We start from the raw sequence: 19,141 nt of genomic DNA, 5'->3' as shown, positions 1-19,141 counted from the left end.
CAAAACGAAAAGGAAAATACGCATTTTTTTTTTTGAATTCCTTATAAACAATACTTGGCTAAGAAGAAGATTTCGGTTAACATGAAATTTCAGCTCTAAAGACTGTCTCTCTTGGAGCACCTGGCGAATGATTTCTAAAAGACACCTGTGTTAGCAGAAATAACAGACTGCTTAGTTAAATATTTAATTTTGAACAGTTTTAAACTGAATGATTTGAACTGTTTCTAATTAAAGTAAAAAATGTGCTAAACGTCGAGGATCGTGTTAGCTACGAAGCAAGTTCGCCGAGATCAAGTATGAAAGAAATTTTCAATAGCCAGTGCACAAGGACAAACGTGACAGAAGCGTTCTTTGACCTAACGGAGCATAAAAATTATAATCCGGATCTAAATTTAGTATTTCTTTAGAACGTTTATTGCCGCGGTTTGTGAACTGCAAGTCACTAAAAAAGCAAACAACAACGACAACGCCTCAAAGACAAACAAACAAACAAACAACCAAACGTAGGCGTGATATTCTACATTTTACTGTAAAATAATAGCACCAAAATTAAATTAAAAAGAAAGAAATTGTAAAATAAGTCGAGAATCTCTTGTTAAGGTCATGGTGAATTTAACTACAATTGTTTTTATTACAATGCTGATGCCCGCATCTCAATTTTGGTTGGCTTCTGGCAATCTTTTTTCTTACTCCTTTTATTTTTTGGTTCTTTTATTGTCCCTTCGTATTTAGGAACGCTGGGTTTTATGCATGCAGGAGAACACGCTTTTGTAGACAATAGATTCATGTTTGTTAAATGACTCATTCTGACAATTGCAGGCAGTTTGAGAGGGATTGTCATTGAGGAGTTCGCATTTACACCCTGTTACATCCTCAAACCTCACATCTTTAGGATTTCCTAATATTAAGTTTTCAGACGCCTCATGCAAATAATAAGGGCCGGAGGGCTTGAAAGTTGGATTGCAGTGCTTGGGTCAGTACATTAAGGCGTTGTTCAGTTAAAAGAGCTTTCGATTGTGATCTGCTGTTCTCCTTCTTCCTCGGCTGGATTCATCCTTTCTATGATCCTGCGCTTATTCAAAAACTGACCCTGCCTTGAAAATTAATTTTATTCTCATCCCGATTTTGGTCCTTGGTGTCCTCTTTTGTAATGCAAGTGAAAAAAGCGATTCTCTTGTCGACAAGCACGACTGGGACTTCACTCACGGGAGAAATTAATTATGACTAAGGTGTATCCGTTAGGTTAAGATATGGGTATAGAAGACAATGCACACAGTACTAGTTCTCCCAAAACTTATAATTTATTTAATTTATTTCATAGAAATGTATAGCATTCCATCAACATAGATTACACCATTTGTGGATAATTCATTAAAAAAATATCTTTCCACATAAGTACCTCATTGACTATTGAATTTGGTTTTCTTCCAAAAAGTAAATTATCTTCTTATGATAGCACGGGCGTGATTATAAAATTACAATTATAGCACTTGCGTTCAAATAGTCACCGGAAAATAAATTACAAAATAATCTTAGTTACTGCCGAAATATCAAGTCTCAAGAAATACAATTTTTAAAACGTTTATTCTCTATGTCACAATTTTATTTTGCAAAATATTACAAGGGTCATAGCACCTGATAATAAAGTTGAAAAACAAATTAAACAGCGGATACAGGCCAACTTTTTGTTCCTTCATCTACTTCCTTCTTTGGCAACTTTCACAATTGTTAAAGTAACGTATTCTTGCTAAATCATATTACAACCTACTTGTCTTTGAAAATAAATATATATAAATATTGTAATTATGCAGTGTCGTTTCTTTGACGTTTGAGATTTTCCTCACATGAAAGGGTTATTGTATGTAAACATATAAAGCTCGTTTAGTAGAAAAAGAACAGACGTGTAATTTCCATTAATTATAATTTAAAGTGACATATCAATCTTAAAACAATGCACAGAAAATCATTAATGTATACATTTATTTAAACACTTTTTTCTTATGAGTAACCACAGATAAATCATCGATAAATTATTTATAATTTGATGAGCGACTGCTAGAACTTTGTAGTGAAAAATGGATAACGGTCTTGGACCAGCAAGAGGCTTGCTTCTTCAACTGTTTTCTGGGATCATTTTGGGTCCTGCTCACATTCTAAAATTTTAAAGAAAATACAAATAATGCATTTTGAAGCTGAGCTGAACTATACTGAAGGAATGAGTGGTCAGAAACTGAGCAGCACTAAATTACTCTCATTGCATGATAAACTATTTTTAGAACAAAACAGTGATACCAGGGGAATTCATTGCGGCAACGGAAATGTTGCCCGGACCACCGTCTTTTGCTAAGAGGGTCCATTTTGGGACAGAAAATTTATGTATTTCTGATTGAATGCAATAAAAATATATCAAGAAAGGATTTTTTTGCTGTTTCCACCGAATTCCCCGTATACACAACTTCTCCTTCTGTCCACCAAGCTGGTCGTTTTTACAGAGACTTTGCTGGGTGTATTGCACGAATGTTACCTTTGCCAGCAAATAGAATAAAAAATATATAACTCCAGGTAGGAATAAATTCAAGCTGAACTCTACCGTACCACGGAAATGAGTGATATATCCTTTGAGAGAGATATCCTTTCTTTTTCTCAAGTTTTAAAGGTAATTAGTGATTCTTTTTTGTTCTTGGGGCGCTTGGGGGAAATGAAGTCGTGTTCAATCAAATACTATATAAAATGCATTAAATTTAAGAACTACAAATTTACCTTTATACTATCCTTTTGCAACTTTCCATTTCTTAATGCTTGACAGTCTATGGCGAAGTTTGTTTCTTTGTTCCAGAAAATGATCCGAGTTGTGGCAGTTATCGCAGAGCACTGAAGATACAAGATAAAAGTCTTCAAAAATTCAGCACAGCTCAGCTTTTGAAAAAAAAACAAAAAACACCACTATCTCTTTAAAAGGTGTAGGTCGGGTTTGAAGCTAACAAGTTGCAGATATCTCATAGTAATCAGGTATCTAACGTAAAGAAGGTCTTCAAAAAAAAAAAAAACTACGTCATCTGTGATGGAGGGAGGACTCTGAGGATCACATGCGTGCAGTTGTTTTGCTTTAGCATTATTGTATTATCTGTTTTCTATTTATCTATTTCTAACTTAAAAGTAAAAAAAGGTAGCTCAAATACCTGTCTGGTGAAGAGTTTCAGGAGCAGTAACTATGACGAAACAAAGAGTCAAATTACACAAATGGTTTGTTTTTATTGTAACTCGGCCTTTTTATTAATTGGCGATTGACATCTCCTTAGGCGATGCTATTGTTCCAAGACGCATCAAGGCCTGCTAGGAATCGGTGGCGTTATCCCAAATGACTGATTTTTTCCTGCTTGCCCAGTGGTCAGGAATTAAACTATCCCACAGGAAAGATGAAAACCTCTCATTAAATACGTTATCTCCATACACATATATAGTCAGCTAATTCCTTCTACAATGTCTTAATTAATTCTATGATGCCTTCACTGGCAGTGACCAAACGCTTAGACAGCTTTTTGGAAGATGAAAGCATTAACTACAAGCACCAGGCTCAATCATACCTTCACAGCTTAAGCCACTCCAGCCAGGGGTACAGTCACACTGGTATGTCCCGTGTGCCTCTGTACATGTCCCCCCATTTTGGCACGGGTTTATTGGAAGACATTTAGACTCAGCTAAATAAAAAAAGATAACGAAGTGGTTACCATATCGTTTTCTGTAATTTTTGTAGTATTTTTGCCTCATGATATACAGAAATTTAACAATGCCAATCTTCTTAATCTTGAGTAACGATTTCCTTTAGGTAACTTAGATTCCCGTTATAGAAACCACTCAGAATTCAGGTCTTTCTAAAACACCTATATAGCTAGGAACTGCTGTGTTTTATCAAAGAACTCTTCTACAGACAAAGCAACTACTTTAACTACTGCATAGTAATTTGCAAAGAGGAAAAATGTTAACATTACTAAGGGATTTTGGCTTTTCCGTAGGCTTAGCCTTTAAACCAAACAATATAAGCATACAGAACACATTACTAACTATATTCTGTAAGGCTCTTACATAAAAAAATATAAAGAAAATAAATTTATAACGACGTTCTTTATCTATTATAACTTTTCCTCATTGAAAACCCTTCAAAATAAAGACTTTTCTTTAAAAAAAAAAAAACACGTGGGCACTGCTGTGTTTTATCGGAGAACTCTTCCACAGAAAAGGCAACCACTCTAAATGCATATCATAGTAACAATCGGCAAACTGTTAGTTGAGATACGCACCTGACGAGAGAGGACCAATTGGTCCTCTCGAAACTAATTTGTAGTGCCGCATGTAGTCCAATTTTTCCACCATATTTTACTATAAAGAAAATAAATTTACTACTAACCGAATTCCATGCTATAATTAAACTAACCTTGGCAATTCGGTCCCATCCAACCTATTTTACAAGTACAGGAGTACGAGGATCCATCAGATGAACAAGTGGCTCCATTTTGACATGGAGACGGTATACATGGGTCTGGTCCTGCGTAAGAAAGAAGCGGATATCAAACACTTTTAGGTCGTCGCTACTCAGAATCAAAAAGGTTTCAGAAGTGCTGTTTTCTCTAAGGAACAATATTCACCACACACAGGTAATAAGGTAACTTTATCCCAAACTTTAGTTAATGCACTGTTCCTTTCCAAGCAAACGCCGAGCAAGTGCAAGAATTCGAAAACAAGTACACCCCAGCTCCGCACGAACGAATAAATTATGCAATAAACAAATTAAAAGAGATGGGAAAGGCTTCAAACTTTACCCTCTGATGCCTAAAAACTATGGGGACTTATTTTCCAGCAGGAACTTATGGCAAGAAAGGCATACAGAGCCTTTAAAAGCAAGCAGAGTAGAGAACACTTTCTCTTTTTTTGAGCAAGACAAAACGTTAGGTGTCCATGCAAATAGGATGAGAACTTTCTGTTCCTAATTGATGGCCTGCCGTCCGAGTTGATTTGTAGTGCTTATAGTGTTGTAATAGAAATGATGGGGGACCCGTTGTAAGCCATTACACTTACTTTCTAAGCTTGTCTATTTAGACTTACTTATGCTAATCTAAAAATCTGTCAGTTTAACTATTCACTTACTATCGCAGTTCTTTCCAATAAATCCTCTACTGCAAGTGCATTCGTAGTCATGTTCAACTTGCGAACAAGTACCGAAGTTTTTGCAAGGATTAGGCGTACACATGTTTTGCTCTGCAAAGTTGACAAACAAAAATTTTAAGAAATAAGATCAGAGTACAACTAAATGATTATCGCTAAAGCACCTTCTATAGTGGTCAGATATGTATACCACATAGCATACTTTTCTCAGAACACTATACCTGTAAAGAAGAAAGAACAACGACAGAGCAGCCATATCCACGAGACAATTACCTCACAGAAATGTTACACTGTAATCATGTCTTAACACACCTAAACCTATTTTATTATTGATTTTGTTTTCTTTCACGCCTCAGGCCACACACGGATGGCGAAGTGGTAAGAGCGCTGGCCACCACCACTGTGGCTCGGGCTCGATTCCGCTCTGGCGCCATATGTTGGTTCAGTTTGTTGTTGGTCTTCGTCCTTGCTCCGAGGGATTTCTCCGAATTTTCCGGGTTCTCCCGTTTTCCCCCTCCTTAAAAATCATAGATTTCCAAATTTCAATACGAACTAGATAGAGGAAGCCCGCAAAAACCAGCTAGGGCTGATGTCTCCAAATAATGTAAATTTAGTTCATGTTTTATATAAAGTTTTTTTAACCTGGTGTTTATTTTCTCTCACCTTCACAATGTTTTCCTTGAAATCCACTAGGGCAGTGACACCGATAGCTGCCCATATAAGCCGAACACGTTCCGCCATTGAGGCAAAGGTTCACCAGACACTGTCCATTACTTATGGACTCTGTATAGATTGAAAACGTAGAAAAGGCAAATTAGTGATACAATATAAATGCTTTGTGATTGTGATCGGTGCTCTCTTGGCGCAGGCTTTTTTTTTGACAGGTAGACAAGGCTTTTAGCAGAGCGTTTATTTGCCAAGCCGTCATGCACACCTACCTGTATGATGTTCTCTATAATCGTATTGGTCAGTGGGATATTGATCCTGAGAGTAATCTGAATTTGATTCTGAAAAATAAAGTTTTGTTTTACTCATGCCTAAAAATCTTATGTTTCCGCCCATGCAGCTGCTTTGAACTACGCACGATGAAGCGTTAACCCACTTGTACAATTGAACATTCCCCTTTTTATGGACCGTAGATCAGATTATTAATCACACGTGCTGTTTGAATGGAATGTCAAGATATAAAGGACAAATACTATGTTCGCTTATTATATTACGTTTGCCTCAATATTACATGCAGAAGAAAAGCTGTCCCTACCTACTCCATTGTTTAAGTCCTCGTGGACGTGATGATGTTGCACAACAACAGGGATTGGGTAGGGAACTTTCTGTGGATACATGACCGGGTAGGGAACTCTGTGAATTACTAAATGTGGTGGTGACGGCACAGGAACAGGATATGGCTTCGGAGGCAAAGGTACGGCGTACGGAACTCTTCGTATTTCCGGCGGATACCGGATATAAACTGGATATGGAACGTGGTGTACCTGTGATGGTTGAGGAACTGCTATGGGATAAAATATTTTTTGAATTTCACCCGGTTCCTTCACGGGGTAGGCGACTGGATAAGGAACATGTTTAATATGCGGAGGCGATGGAACAGCCACTGGATAGGGAAAAGGGACATTATGTATCTGCGGAGGGGACTCCACAGGTACAGCCACTTGCTGGATTTTGGGTGGTGACGGAACTCTTATTGGTACCATGACAGGCTGAATAGATGGTGGACCTGGTACGGGAACAGGATATGGAACATGTTCTACTTTAGGTGGCGATGGAACTGGTACAGGAACAGGAACAGGGAAGTGTTGTACTTCATGTGGAGGCGACATAGGTGCTATGTCTCCAGGCGGTGGCATCCCCTGCAAATCAATACTGGGTGGAGACATGGGAACTCCTCCTGGTGGCATCATGTGAAAGTCAGTTTCTGCTGCCATTGGCGCATTTACCGCGTGATGTGTATGAATAGGAAGTTCGGGAGGTGGCATCATGTGGATATCAGGTGGTGGAGGTCCCATTCCAAGTGGAAGATTTGGAGGCGTCATCGGTAATAGGTCTCCAGGTGGTGGGTTCCCTTCTACGTTAATAGGAGGAGGTTGCATGGGAATTCCTTCCGGCGGCATCATGTGAAGTTCCGGAGGTATATTTTCTGTCCCATCTGGGAAATTCGTGGGAGGATGGGGATGAAAGGTGATATCAGGAGGTGGCTCCATGTGAATATCGGGAGGCCGAGGTTCTGCCCCTAGTGGAGAATTTAAGGACGTCATTGGCTCGCGGAAAACATCTGGAGGAATGACAGGCATGTCAGGCAATGGAGGGGGTGGAGGCTCTAGTCTAGGAGGTGCATGGATATGGATAGCATACGGCGGTGGACCAAAGTGATGCTGACGCGGATGATTACGAAAATGTGGCGATGTAGAAATGTGTTGCGGCAGTGGATTTCCAACAAGAGTAAGTGGAAATGGAGGGAGATGAGCAGGGTGCTTCATCAAATGCACGTCATTATGAACACCTTTAAAAAATGGTGATGTCCTGTGCAAATGTCCAGGCGCGTGAGGTCCACCCCTGGCCGTTGAAGGCAATGCCCAGTGATTCGGTCCATGTTCAGTTCTACGCAGCGACGGCGGTTTCTGTTCGACGTATTCTGCTGGTGCACTGTTGAAAAAGAATCGGGGTCTCATTTCACTCGATACGTCGGACCACTGCTGCCTTTTGTCTCCTGACTGAGTTTTTAAAGGTTTATTAACAAGTGTAACATTATTAATGTTTTCTTTACTTGTGTTTGTGCCAGAACTAATTGGTTTAAATGGTTTATTGGAGGTCGCGCGAGTGGCAAAGTTCCCTAATTCACGGGGTCTGGCGTGATCCAGCATGTCAAGCGCATTGGCCAAGAAAACGGACTCTCTTCTACGGTGGCGACTAAGCTTGTTACCCAAGTTCCTTTTCATTTTAAAGGACTTTAAAACATTTGCCGCGCTCCATAAACACGAAGTTCCTTCACAAGGTATTTTATTACCTCTATTGTTTGCCTGCAGGTGGCGTTTGTTTAGGATTGGTCTTCCAACTCTTCTCGCTGTCCTTTTTAGTTCCATGTCTTACATTCTTCACGTCGTTGCCGACAGCGCGAACGTTTCGCTGTCCTTTCGACAAATGGCGAGTAATTTCGACTTGGTTTCGTAGTTGTTTTACATGATGTTTGGGAAGACCTGTACTCCTGTTTGTTCCGAGCCACGACAATGTAATGAAAAGGTGGAGGAACCAAATACCAATTGAGAGCTTCATAAGCGAGCGTCATTTGAAGTGAACAACCAACCTAGCATTTCTTTGATGGGTATCTTCAAAAAAATATGACACCCGCCTTTGGTTAAGTGTTAGTAAAAAAAAATTAAACCAGAAACCTGGATTTTCTGAAAAGCATGGGGAAATGACTTTGTAAAATGATCTCATCGGCTTCTATGAGCATCAAATATTCAAAGCAATCGTTTAATTTTGGGAACAAAAGTCATTCTTGTTGATCGCGTATTGAAGATAATTTATTTTCGTTAGCAGAGCGTTTCACCTTCAAAAAGCATTCCAGACCTTATTCAAAGGGCATGGTTGTTATAGTTAAGAATATAATAGAGTATTTGCGAAGTTATTTTGTATTTAAATCCTCGAGTATGTTGTCGGGCTCTGGAAACTGAACTCTGTTGCAAACTACGATTCCAAATAATAATCTCGTTTATAAAGATCTTCCTTGGGTATAAAAAAAGTATTTTCATCCAAAATAATCTGTCGCGAGAGAAGTGAAATCACTAATTTACCGCATCATTGTTTCAGTCTCTCGTTAATTGTTGTTTTGTCGCAGTTTATTTGCGAGACTAATTTTATTTGGGCATTCACCCCTAAAGACACAAAAACGTAATTATTTTATTTTTATTTGGTTTTTCTTAATAAGAATTAGAATTTTAAAACAATAACGTAGTCTCTAATTGAAGACTAACGACGAACGCTCTAAACTCAATAGACCACATGCCTTTCACATGCGCCTCCTACGTGGTTAGCATTACTGAACAGGTTTGTTTTACTTCAGTCAGAGAACACTCGTTTTTTTCTTGTCATCGCTTTTGTTGACAAAGAGAATTTAGTATGGTAAAATCGCAGAACATAATATCGTTCAAGTGCTGTTTTAGCGAAAGAAACCAGTCTGTCGCGTTTACTTAAGCAGGTAGACAATGAAGGACCTGATCTCTTAGGGGAAAACTTCGCCAAAGAAACAAGTTCTTTCAAAGTAATTGTAGAAAATATACTAAAAACGTTAGGAGAATTTTGATCTTGATACCTGACCTTTATAGTTCTTACGTGCTAGGTATGTTTAGGAGGTGAAGTATTTCCCACACACAAAATGGTTCTTGCAGAAACAGGTTCTTTTTTTACGGTCAATTTGACAATGCAGCCGCAAACAATGAACAACACGTTTGAAGTTGACAACTGTAGCGGGAGTTGTAAATCTTTAATAACTCGAACTTCTCTGAACAGCAATTCTTGTAAATACTTCCCGTTCAGTGGAAAACATGGAAAGCTATTTCAGCGAGATTTAAAGTCAGTTTTCACCATTCCACCAGCCGTAGCAACGTTCCAGCTAAAATACTTCATCAAGAAATGTGAAAGAGGTTTTTCATCATGCGAGGAATTTGGGTAACCCTCGCACTGGTTGATTGTTTGGTAATGCTCTCGTATTTAACCTTTGTTAAGACCACAACAATCAAAACAAGAGCATCCTTTCGAAGGCGTCTCGATGGAAAACAAAGCATTTTACCAGATGATCCCGAGCTACCGGTGGAATATAATGCCAATGTACTTTCACAGCCGCCGGGTCGGAAACATTTTCGTAAAAAGCGCCGTTTATCACATACTTCATTTCACGACGAGAAAGGGCAAACTAGGTGCTTTCCAGAAGAGGTTTAAGAAACAAAGCGATGATGTGTTTGGTCAAAGCAAAGCTGAATTCAGAAAGAGAGATTTCTTTTTCGCTCCTGCTTCTCCATACCAACAGATGGAAACTCCCGTTGACCGAAGAATGTTTCTGGTTCATCGAGGAGAAAGGGGTAACTGATATTGTGAGCTTTTTTAATTGTCTTTATAATTTATCTGGATCTACGTCGAAAGCTAAATTTTTGAAACTATCAAAGACTTTTTTTATTTAAAGCAATGTGTTAAATATCACATATCTTTTTTCCAACAACTCCGTTTGCAGGTTGAGCAAATTACCTTTGTTCAAGGGCTTGAACCCGACTACTCGATCTGGAGTCCAGCTTACTAACCATTAGGCCACCGCGCGTTCCAGAATAAGGAAAAAGTTTGTTTTAAAGATATAGGAGCTAATAGACATTTTCAGTGGGTTGAACTACAATTTTCAACATAAATCTTCCAGAGTGAAAGCCACTTCACAGAAATGACAGCCTTCATGAACGAAAATGTAGCGAAGTACAATCTTAGTGCTTCCGACTAGCTGCGGACTACTGAAGTTAAAGCAACATTTGCAATTACGTTTCGGCAGTTGTTACATTTTAACTCCGCATTTCATTGCTGGTCATGACTCCTTTAAGTTGGGCCAATTTTACTCTTAGCTGTTCGTCAATTTTGAAATATTATCAACCAAGAGTAGTTAATTATAAAGTAACTAGAATGTTGTTTTGAGCGTTATAACATGAAGCTCCGGTATTAAAGGGGGCCGTCATCACCATTCTTACCACCGGTTGTCAAACAACCGCCAGAGTGGAAACAGACGACAAACAGCCTTCGCATTTTCTGTAACTGCTACTTGTTAAACATGTGTTTTATGTTACCTGAGAAATATGACAAGTTACATCTCATTTTTTGTCAATGATCCACGAGTTTGAAGGACGCTTGACTCTGCAGCATACCTGAATACAATACTGAGACAACAAGTTTGCATTTTTAATCCAAAATTTGTAAAATTGTGAGTGGTGCTATCCCTATTATATTAACTCTTCTTAATGCTCTTCTACACGACTAATAGAAACTATATTGTACACCTCTCTCTCAATTGGATAGGACCATGTTTCTTTCGTGCGTGCCATCATGGAGGGATGTGCATTCCACGACGCCATGGTTTTTACTGCGAGTGCCTCCCTGGTTTTATTGGGACACGATGCGAAGGTAAATGATTCTTAAGAAACGTACTTCGGACAGTGGCGTTGCTTCCTAAATGCCGAAAGTTATATGGACACCCAGTCAATAAGGACCGCTGTTTGGGTGCCATGGTGTCCTATTAATAATGTTTGCTTGTACACTGTAAGGGCGCTTATAAGACAGACTCTCAGTTATGGTTCTCTGTCTGTCAGTCTATCAGTCAGTCTGTTTGTCTGTAACTAGACCAATACCTCCCTTTCGAGTGTAGCACAATAAAATTTACTGTTCTGTTACTGTTACTGTTTGTTACTGTTACTGTCTGTCTGTCTGTCTGTCTGTTTGTCTGTCTGTCTCTCTGTCTGACTGACTAGTCTGACTTTCTGTCTGTCTTCTGTCTGTCTGTCAAACTTGGGTATGAAAAGAAAGAAGTAAGATTGTACATAATCAACTTTGCGATTTTCCAGCTGAATTTTTTTGTAATTTTAAATTGTAGTAGGCAAAAGAAAAAATAGCTAGTAATCAGAAATGTGTTAAAGTTTTTTATGTTCATTGCACAGTTAAAAAAGAGTGCAGACCCTCAACATGCAAGAATGGAGGAACATGCACTGAGATAGCTGTTGGAAGACATCTGTGCACATGCCTCGTGGGATTCCTTGGAGAGAATTGCGAATGTGAGTAATCATTAATTTTTGACACTTCTCCCGGTCACTCGAAACTTGTCTACGAGAACAAAGCGCGCCCATATGAATTATTCGTTCATTTAGTTTTTTGCTTTTACATCACTGAATAACATTACGTAGTTATATTTTGGGGGGTTTTATTCTTTTCCCCCCCCCCCCTTTTTTAAAAAAAAAAAAAAAATTTTTTTTAAAAAATTTTTAAAAAAAAAAATTTTTTTTTTGGCCCCCCCCTTTTTAACACTTTTTTTTTTTTTTTTTTTTTTTCCCGACCGACCGCCCACCATAAAGAGACGGGACGATGGGAAACGAAACATTTTATTGGGATGGCCAAAGATACCAATCTATAAAAAAATCTGACCAAATCTGGTAAAAATAAAGGTTTAACTTTTATCATAGTAACTACTGTTTGTCCGGCTTTAACGTGGGAAGAGCCCAAAAAAAAAAATTCGCAAAAAACACCTGTCCACTTCAAAATAAGAATGCACTAGAATTCAAATTCCGACAACTTAAACAGGAGGGTCTATAGAAAGGGGTGTTTATTAGTGAAAACTATACCAAAATTAAAATTGCGTTAGTTCTGCTGAAAACAATGTTCCATGCAAGACTTACTTGTTGTGCGCAGAAAATCATTGATTAACTGGAACAATGGCTTGCCGTCGACGTAAAGTAATGCAGGTTAGATTTGAGTTCTAATATACTGTATGAACGAATTATCTCTTAGCTGTTTGAAGCATTGTATTTTGTTGTCGTAGCGCGAAGCCCCTGCCACCCGAATCCTTGTCGCAACGAAGGCACATGCAGTCAGACCGATGACTCGTATACGTGTGTATGTGAGCAGGGATACAAAGGAAAGAACTGCGAAAGTGAGTATTATCTCTTTATATAAATATAGAAAATGCTTATATTTGCATCGGCTTTTCCGAAATAAAAGTTGAGCCTGGATACTGATAGGGGAATAGCGTGGGAAATAGTATTGTCGAGGACACAAAAACTGATCGAACAATAACACAAAAATTACCCTTCATTTCTAATTAAGAAGAAATTCCCTTTCCTTAAGATATTAAGTTTAATGTAACTCAGATTTTTTTACTGGTTGTAAGACGTGAATAGAAAACGTGCTTATTTACGAATACAATACAATGCAATACAATACAACAATACAATACAATACAATACAATACAATACAATACAATACAACACAATACAATACTATACTTTATTTAAAGTGGGAAACATGCTTAGCTTAGAATAGCTAGTTTACAGATGTTCCACTAAAATAACAGATAAAAGAAAACTAAAATAAAATCTATAAGAATGTAAAAATATATAATATAAAATCTAAAATGTTTAAATGCACTACCTAAAAATATTATTGTGTCTACTATGTTAAAAATGCTATAAAAAAATTTACATCTACTCGGCTAAAAAGTTTAAAAGTTTACAGTGCGTATCCTTCGGACAAATTCATTTTTACCAACAATGGCCCTGATTTCATTTGGTAGCTCGTTCCATATTTTTGTAGCAAAGTAGCGCCATGACTTTAGTCCGTACTGAATTCTTCCTTTAGGTACCTTATTTTCTCCCTTCGATCTGTTTCAAGAGGTTAATAATTATGATATCGCGATTTTCTTATTACGGTAAGCCTCTTTTTTTGTTGCAGTAGCCAATAAGTGCTCGCCAAACCCGTGCAAGAACGCCGGAGTATGCTTTGAAGAACTCAACGATTACGTTTGCAATTGCCCACAAGGCTTTAAAGGAAGGACTTGTGAAGGTCAGTATTTATTCCTTAAAGACAATTATTTCACAATAAAAACAACTCTAATAGTTCATGCAATAATGACTTGAAAATGTCCTGCTAGAGAAACGTTTCTAAGGCAATTGCTCTAATTGATCCAATTGTTCTTACCGAAAACTTTACCTAACCAATCAATGGCTGCGGTCACATCTAGACTGCCAACTATAGTTAAGACGGCGTTAACTATAGTTAACTATTTTGATAATGTGATCGCTTCACTAAAATGAAACCTGGTGTCTGCAGCTCTTCTATTTTATTTTTCTTTTATATTGCATCAGTCGTCAGTGAATGTAACTCTGTTTACTGTCTGAATGGAGGAACGTGTATGAGATGAACCAAGTCTGGGTACAAGTGTGATCTGTCGGATTGGATTTTAAGGGAAAAGATGTGAAGGTAAGCATTCAACGAATTTCAGCTATATCACCGGTTTAAAACAAAAGGGGTGAATGGGCCTGGGGAGATGGGATGGGGACTTCACTCAACTCACGTTGCGATAAAATAATGCTATCTTTTCCACGTTGTGCTGATGTATTTTGTAAGTAAAAGTATTTCAATTAAGGTGCTGAAGTAATTTAAAATTTGAAATTATTCAAAATAATAAACTAACAATTAGTATTTTAGCTGCATCAATTATGGAACAGCCAACGAACCTTGAAACCGAAAGAAACACAACAATCCCACAGTTACGATATGACGTCACGAGTAACTTGAGCCTAACGATAGTTAACTTTAGTTACGTCGTAGATGTGACTCGCAGCCAAGTTATTTTTTTTTTTGGAGGTTTATTTTTAATTGTCTTGCTAAAAATTATAGTACGTAAACCGGACGTTTTTATAAGGGAACACCAAGATTGAGTCATTTGACCTCTTCTTGGAACACTTTCACTATCGATTGCGACAGTTTAGATCGAGCATTTGTTCGCTTTTTAGACGTTCCTGTCTGGCATTCAAATAGATTAACTTTACAGGTTCCTACTTATATAAACTACACACAGCTAAGGCTGAGTGCCATTTCAACAAGAAAGGGTGAAAATTACGTGAATTCGAAAACACTCGCAGTTCATTAAATTGAACCTGGTGTAGCGCCATCTTGTTTTATTTTTTCCTTTTTATTACAGCAGTCCCATCAGGGAATGTAACATTCTGTTTACTCTCTGCATGGAGGAACGTGTAGAGATGAACCATCTGGGTACAATTGTGACTGTCGGTTTAGATCATTTCTGGAAAAAGATGTGAAGGTAACTTCAACGTTTCAGGTGTATCGCGATTTAAAACCAAAGGGGGATGGTCTAGATTTGGGGAGCACCAACCACGTAGCGCTAAAATGAATGCAATCATTTCCCACGTTGTGCAGATGTAAAACGTTTTGGAAGTATATATTTCAATTAATTACTGACGCTAATAAGTTGAAAATTTGAAATTTGTTCAAATTAAAACTAACAATTGTATGTTTATCGTACCTAATAATGCGACATTGTTTAACAATCAAAATTATGGAATAGTCAAACGATACCATTGAAAAAAAGTGAAAACAAAGTGACTCAAACTTGACTCGTGACTCGAACTTGACTCGTGCTACCAACTTGACTCGTGCTACGATCCAATTCCGGAGGTGACTAATAAACCAGTCCTGACAGGTCCATTTAGATGATTGACGTCAGCAATAGATCGATACTTTAATGAAGCTTTTAAATCGCAGCTCTAAAGCTGAATTGGATAAAACTTTACAAAATTGATGAATAGCAATAACACTTAGCTAAAACTTGAACCATAGAAACAAAAAGATAATACGGCTATGAGCTCAATCAACAGCTGATTGAGCAGTTAACGCGTTATTAAAAATCGCCATAAAGTCGTAACCGACAAGCGACGCGTATCGACAAGACGACAAATGACACGAAATCTTATTAATAAACTGACATTTGCAAAAGCTGGCACATAAGTCCCATTACTAATCTAAATACCGATACTGTATCTTTATATAGCTTCTGCATGCCACCCTAATCCCTGTCAAAATGATGGGGCTTGTCTAAGATATGGTAATCAATACTCCTGTCAGTGCAAACAAGGCTTCACTGGACACAGGTGTAGAGGTATGAAGACTTTGCAGTTTTACTTCATTATCTATGGATTAAAGGTATGTGGCCGGGCGGGAGGAGAGGAGAGGAGAAAAACTCCCCCCCGGCCCCCCACCCCCCCCCTCCTTTTTTATTGAGGTGTTCAAAAATTTTAGAAAAAAAATTGGTTTCCTTTTTCGTTTGGCCCGGGAAAAAAAAAAAAAAAATGACAAAACCCAGAGACAACTCTCATCAACTCTTATCCTCGTTTGGCCTGGGCTTTACGTATGGTTTTAACAGCCGCTTCGACACTATGAGCGGATCATTTTGAAGCCACTCATCCATCAATCCATTTCGTCCATCCATCTATTCCATCCATCCATGCATCCATGCATCCATCCAGTCTGTAATGAACTAAGTGGCCGCTCCTGTCAGCTGGCTAGTATATTAAATATTTCTGTAATTCTGATTGTCATAAAATAAAAGATAGCAATTTTTCAATTTCCTAGTATTACGGCTTTCGTTATCACAAAATGTTATTTTATGGAGATATCCATATATAAACTGACAACTAACTTACCAATTATAAAAATGTATAGCTTCTTGAATGGATTACATTCACCTATGAATTATTATCTAAATTTTTAACTAAAGTGGAAAATTAAGACTGATTTAGTTCTGATAGAGGCAACTCCCGGACTGTTTCTGAGGGGTTCTATCTCTCGTTTTTTTGTTAAGGTTTGATATACAGCAATCTCGAATCAGCACAGTTCATGCAAATTTCTAGCTTATGGCGTTTAGATTACAACGAGAGTTAGCTCCCGATCACCATGGGCGATGTTCCATCTTTCAACTAGCAAACTTTATGTATATAATAAAATCCATAATATCTCTCACATTTCCTTTATTCGCTTTTTTACAGCTCGAAGACCATGTACACTCGGCCTCTGCCTTAATGGAGGGACCTGTGTGGATGGAGATTACACCAACAGTAAATATGGATTTGCATGTGTATGTCCGCGAGGATTTGACGGCATTATGTGCGAGAAACATCTTCCTGATAACCTGGAAGACACTCTCGCAATTGCATGAACTGCATATGATTGATAAGGTAGAGGTTTGATCCTGAACGCTTATCAAAAAAGTAAACGAAAAATGTAAATGTAAGGAAAAAAGGCTCAAAAAAATTAATGTGAAAACTGATGGTAACCGATATATGAAGTAGCATGGATCAGTTTAACGCCTTGCATTATAAGTTTGCGAAAAGCACGTGCACATTCATGCCAGTAATTACGAAGTTTGACATTTCCCACTTTGAGGTCCAAAAATGGAAATCTATACTATAAACAGTAGTGATCTTGGTTAAATTCGGGTTTCAAGGTCTCGTGACTTGAAAGTACAGCTATTTCAGTTAACGTTGTCAAATCAAAGCTTAAAACAAACAAGAAAGGTAGTATGGGAAGAAGAGAGCTGCTGCAAGTGCCGAATACCAAACGCGAATTTGCACGTTTCCTATTTTCTTTAAAAAAACATGTAAAAACAAGGTACATCTAGTAACACTGAGTTTTAGAAGAATTTTGAAAACTCCAAGCCAAGCGCCAGTGAACAAAAAGCTATTGAAGTGGCCTCCTGAAGAGAAACACAAATTCCTCACGTGCAGAATACAAACTTGTACATTTCCTCTAGGCTAATATGCAAAATTCCAGTGAATACCCAGACCACCATTTGGTCTTCTCGCTTAAACTTTGATCTGACAACGTTAATTGAAATAGCTGTATACCAGTAAAATTAAATTATAGCATGGAACAATAAGTCAGAACATTCTTATAATTACAAAGAGAAACATTCATTTATTTCAGTTGCGGTTGTATAGAAAATACTAGATGTTTGTAAGCTGTCGACGCTTTCAGGGCTTTAGTAGTTCAGTCAAGGGGCGTGCCTGAAATGGCAGGTTAAGACCCACCTTTCCGATATATCGAAACCTATTGTTCAAGTTAAGTAACATTAAGTAATAACCAATCTCAGGAGGACAAAACGGAGCTGTTCCACAGAAAAGCTGTTTTTCATGCTATTCCCAGCTGGCTGTGAAAACGCACGATTTCTAACGAACCAGTCATTAGACTTTTATGAAATTTTACATGGTTATACTTTATAAAGCAAGAAAACTGCTGATTACAAAAAACACGGCCAGCCAGATGGGTTGATTTTTTTTTTCTCAGCCAGCTGGAAAGTGCATGAAGAACAGCTTTTCTCTGGAACAGCTTCGTTTTGTCCTTCTGCAATCTATCTTGATTTTCGAACCGGTTGTAATGAGAAGGTAGTGAATCGAATAAAGTTACAATTATATTCATAAAAAAATAAACCTAAAAAAATGTCAAAACTATGACATGACTCCAATTTAAATATATTTCTTTGTGACGAATTATTAATCTTGAAAATGATATTTTGAGCTTATAAAGATACCGCGAAAAGTTTTTTCGAGAATGACTTGTTATAGTAGCATCAAAACGCACCTTAAGTGGCTTTGCAATGGGAAATGGAAAATTATTCTGCTTGTGATCATTTTCTTAGCAGAAGTACAGGGTGTGTGTCCTGCCAAAATTAGTCCTTTGTTACCTTTGTTATTGTTTGGCAAAAGGCACCAAGTTAGTGTTAGTATTGTTTGTATCGAATAAATGTTTACATGTATTAAACACGTCTTTAATGAGCAACTTTAATGGAAAAACTCAATAGTGGAGAAAATTAACGAGCATGAAGCCAGCAACGCGGTTATCGGGGTACTTAGCAATATGCAGCAATCTTATTTGTCTAAAAGAATGAAAACTATAAATGAGTTTGTTTAACTCTACATATACACAGTAACAGCCACCAGTCACCGAAGAAACTCATGATTGTAGCGAAAGGTAAACTTATTTTGACCCAAAGTGCACGACAGAACGACACCTGTTGCTTTGATTGTTTACCGTAAGACAACTACCAGAGCATTATATCGGGGATCATTGAACTAACATGAAAGTCTAGTGAACCACAAACGGGTGCGGAATTAGAAAAAGCTTTAAAAGTTCGTTTCCATTTGCTGATTTAGAATTCAGACATCATTTACAAACGCCCATCTTTGACAATCGACAGCCTGTGGCTTTTCTATTGGTAGTATATTGTTGGTAATGCTTCACTGATGTCATCACATCGGTGAAATCACATCCCAACCGTGAACAGAGATCGAAATAATTGTTTTCTTGAAAATTGTAGCGTCTTAGGTTGTTTAAACAAAACTAATGGCGGACTTTCGAGAAAAAATGTTAGGGGATAAC

The 19,141-nt window shown here is 37.8% G+C and overlaps 1 protein-coding gene and 1 pseudogene across 6 annotated transcripts; one reads left to right on the top strand and one right to left on the bottom strand.

Annotated features, from left to right (window-relative positions):
• Nucleotides 1-1,288: 1,288 nt before the first annotated feature.
• LOC144665668 (uncharacterized) lies at nucleotides 1,289-8,818 on the bottom strand (annotated as a pseudogene). Its single transcript, XR_013572996.1, has 8 exons — nucleotides 6,422-8,818; nucleotides 5,824-5,943; nucleotides 5,143-5,253; nucleotides 4,433-4,543; nucleotides 3,585-3,698; nucleotides 3,180-3,209; nucleotides 2,761-2,871; nucleotides 1,289-2,153 (listed from the first exon to the last, which is right to left on the bottom strand). The product of XR_013572996.1 is annotated as an uncharacterized LOC144665668 (transcript).
• Nucleotides 8,819-9,814: 996 nt separating this feature from the next.
• Nucleotides 9,815-17,481, top strand: LOC144665730 (uncharacterized). 5 transcript variants are annotated; one of them, XR_013573006.1, is made up of 9 exons: nucleotides 9,815-10,250; nucleotides 11,221-11,325; nucleotides 11,856-11,969; nucleotides 12,731-12,841; nucleotides 13,640-13,750; nucleotides 14,053-14,100; nucleotides 14,947-15,011; nucleotides 15,759-15,866; nucleotides 16,753-16,867. XR_013573006.1 is itself a non-coding variant. In XM_078527027.1 (9 exons), exons 1-9 carry the CDS (start codon nucleotides 9,941-9,943, stop codon nucleotides 16,951-16,953), a joined length of 1,140 nt encoding a protein of 379 aa, XP_078383153.1. In that variant the 5' UTR covers nucleotides 9,815-9,940; the 3' UTR covers nucleotides 16,954-17,481. The 5 variants fall into 5 exon arrangements, 3 of the variants coding, with proteins under 3 accessions (XP_078383153.1, XP_078383152.1, XP_078383154.1); XR_013573007.1 differs by having other exon boundaries at nucleotides 15,759-15,910; nucleotides 16,753-16,782; XM_078527027.1 differs by having other exon boundaries at nucleotides 13,643-13,750; nucleotides 15,833-15,910; nucleotides 16,753-17,481.
• The last annotated feature ends 1,660 nt before the right edge of the window (nucleotides 17,482-19,141 follow it).

This window comes from Oculina patagonica, chromosome 9 (genome assembly GCF_052425735.1).
Source record: "Oculina patagonica isolate OP01 chromosome 9, crgOcupat, whole genome shotgun sequence".
In the NCBI taxonomy this organism is placed as follows: Eukaryota; Metazoa; Cnidaria; class Anthozoa; order Scleractinia; family Oculinidae; genus Oculina; species Oculina patagonica.
Note: the sequence above shows the minus strand (reverse complement) of the source record. Positions and strands in the feature narration are given on the sequence as shown.

Coding starts and splice junctions, on each gene's coding strand:
- LOC144665730 (XM_078527026.1), top strand. CDS start 9,941: ATGGAAAACAAAGCATTTTACCAGATGATCCCGAGCTACCGGTGGAAT. Junction 14,101..14,946: donor TCTGAATGGAGGAACGTGTA/TGAGATGAACCA, acceptor GAGGAACGTGTA/GAGATGAACCATCTGGGTAC. Junction 15,012..15,832: donor TTCTGGAAAAAGATGTGAAG/GTAACTTCAACG, acceptor TACTCCTGTCAG/TGCAAACAAGGCTTCACTGG.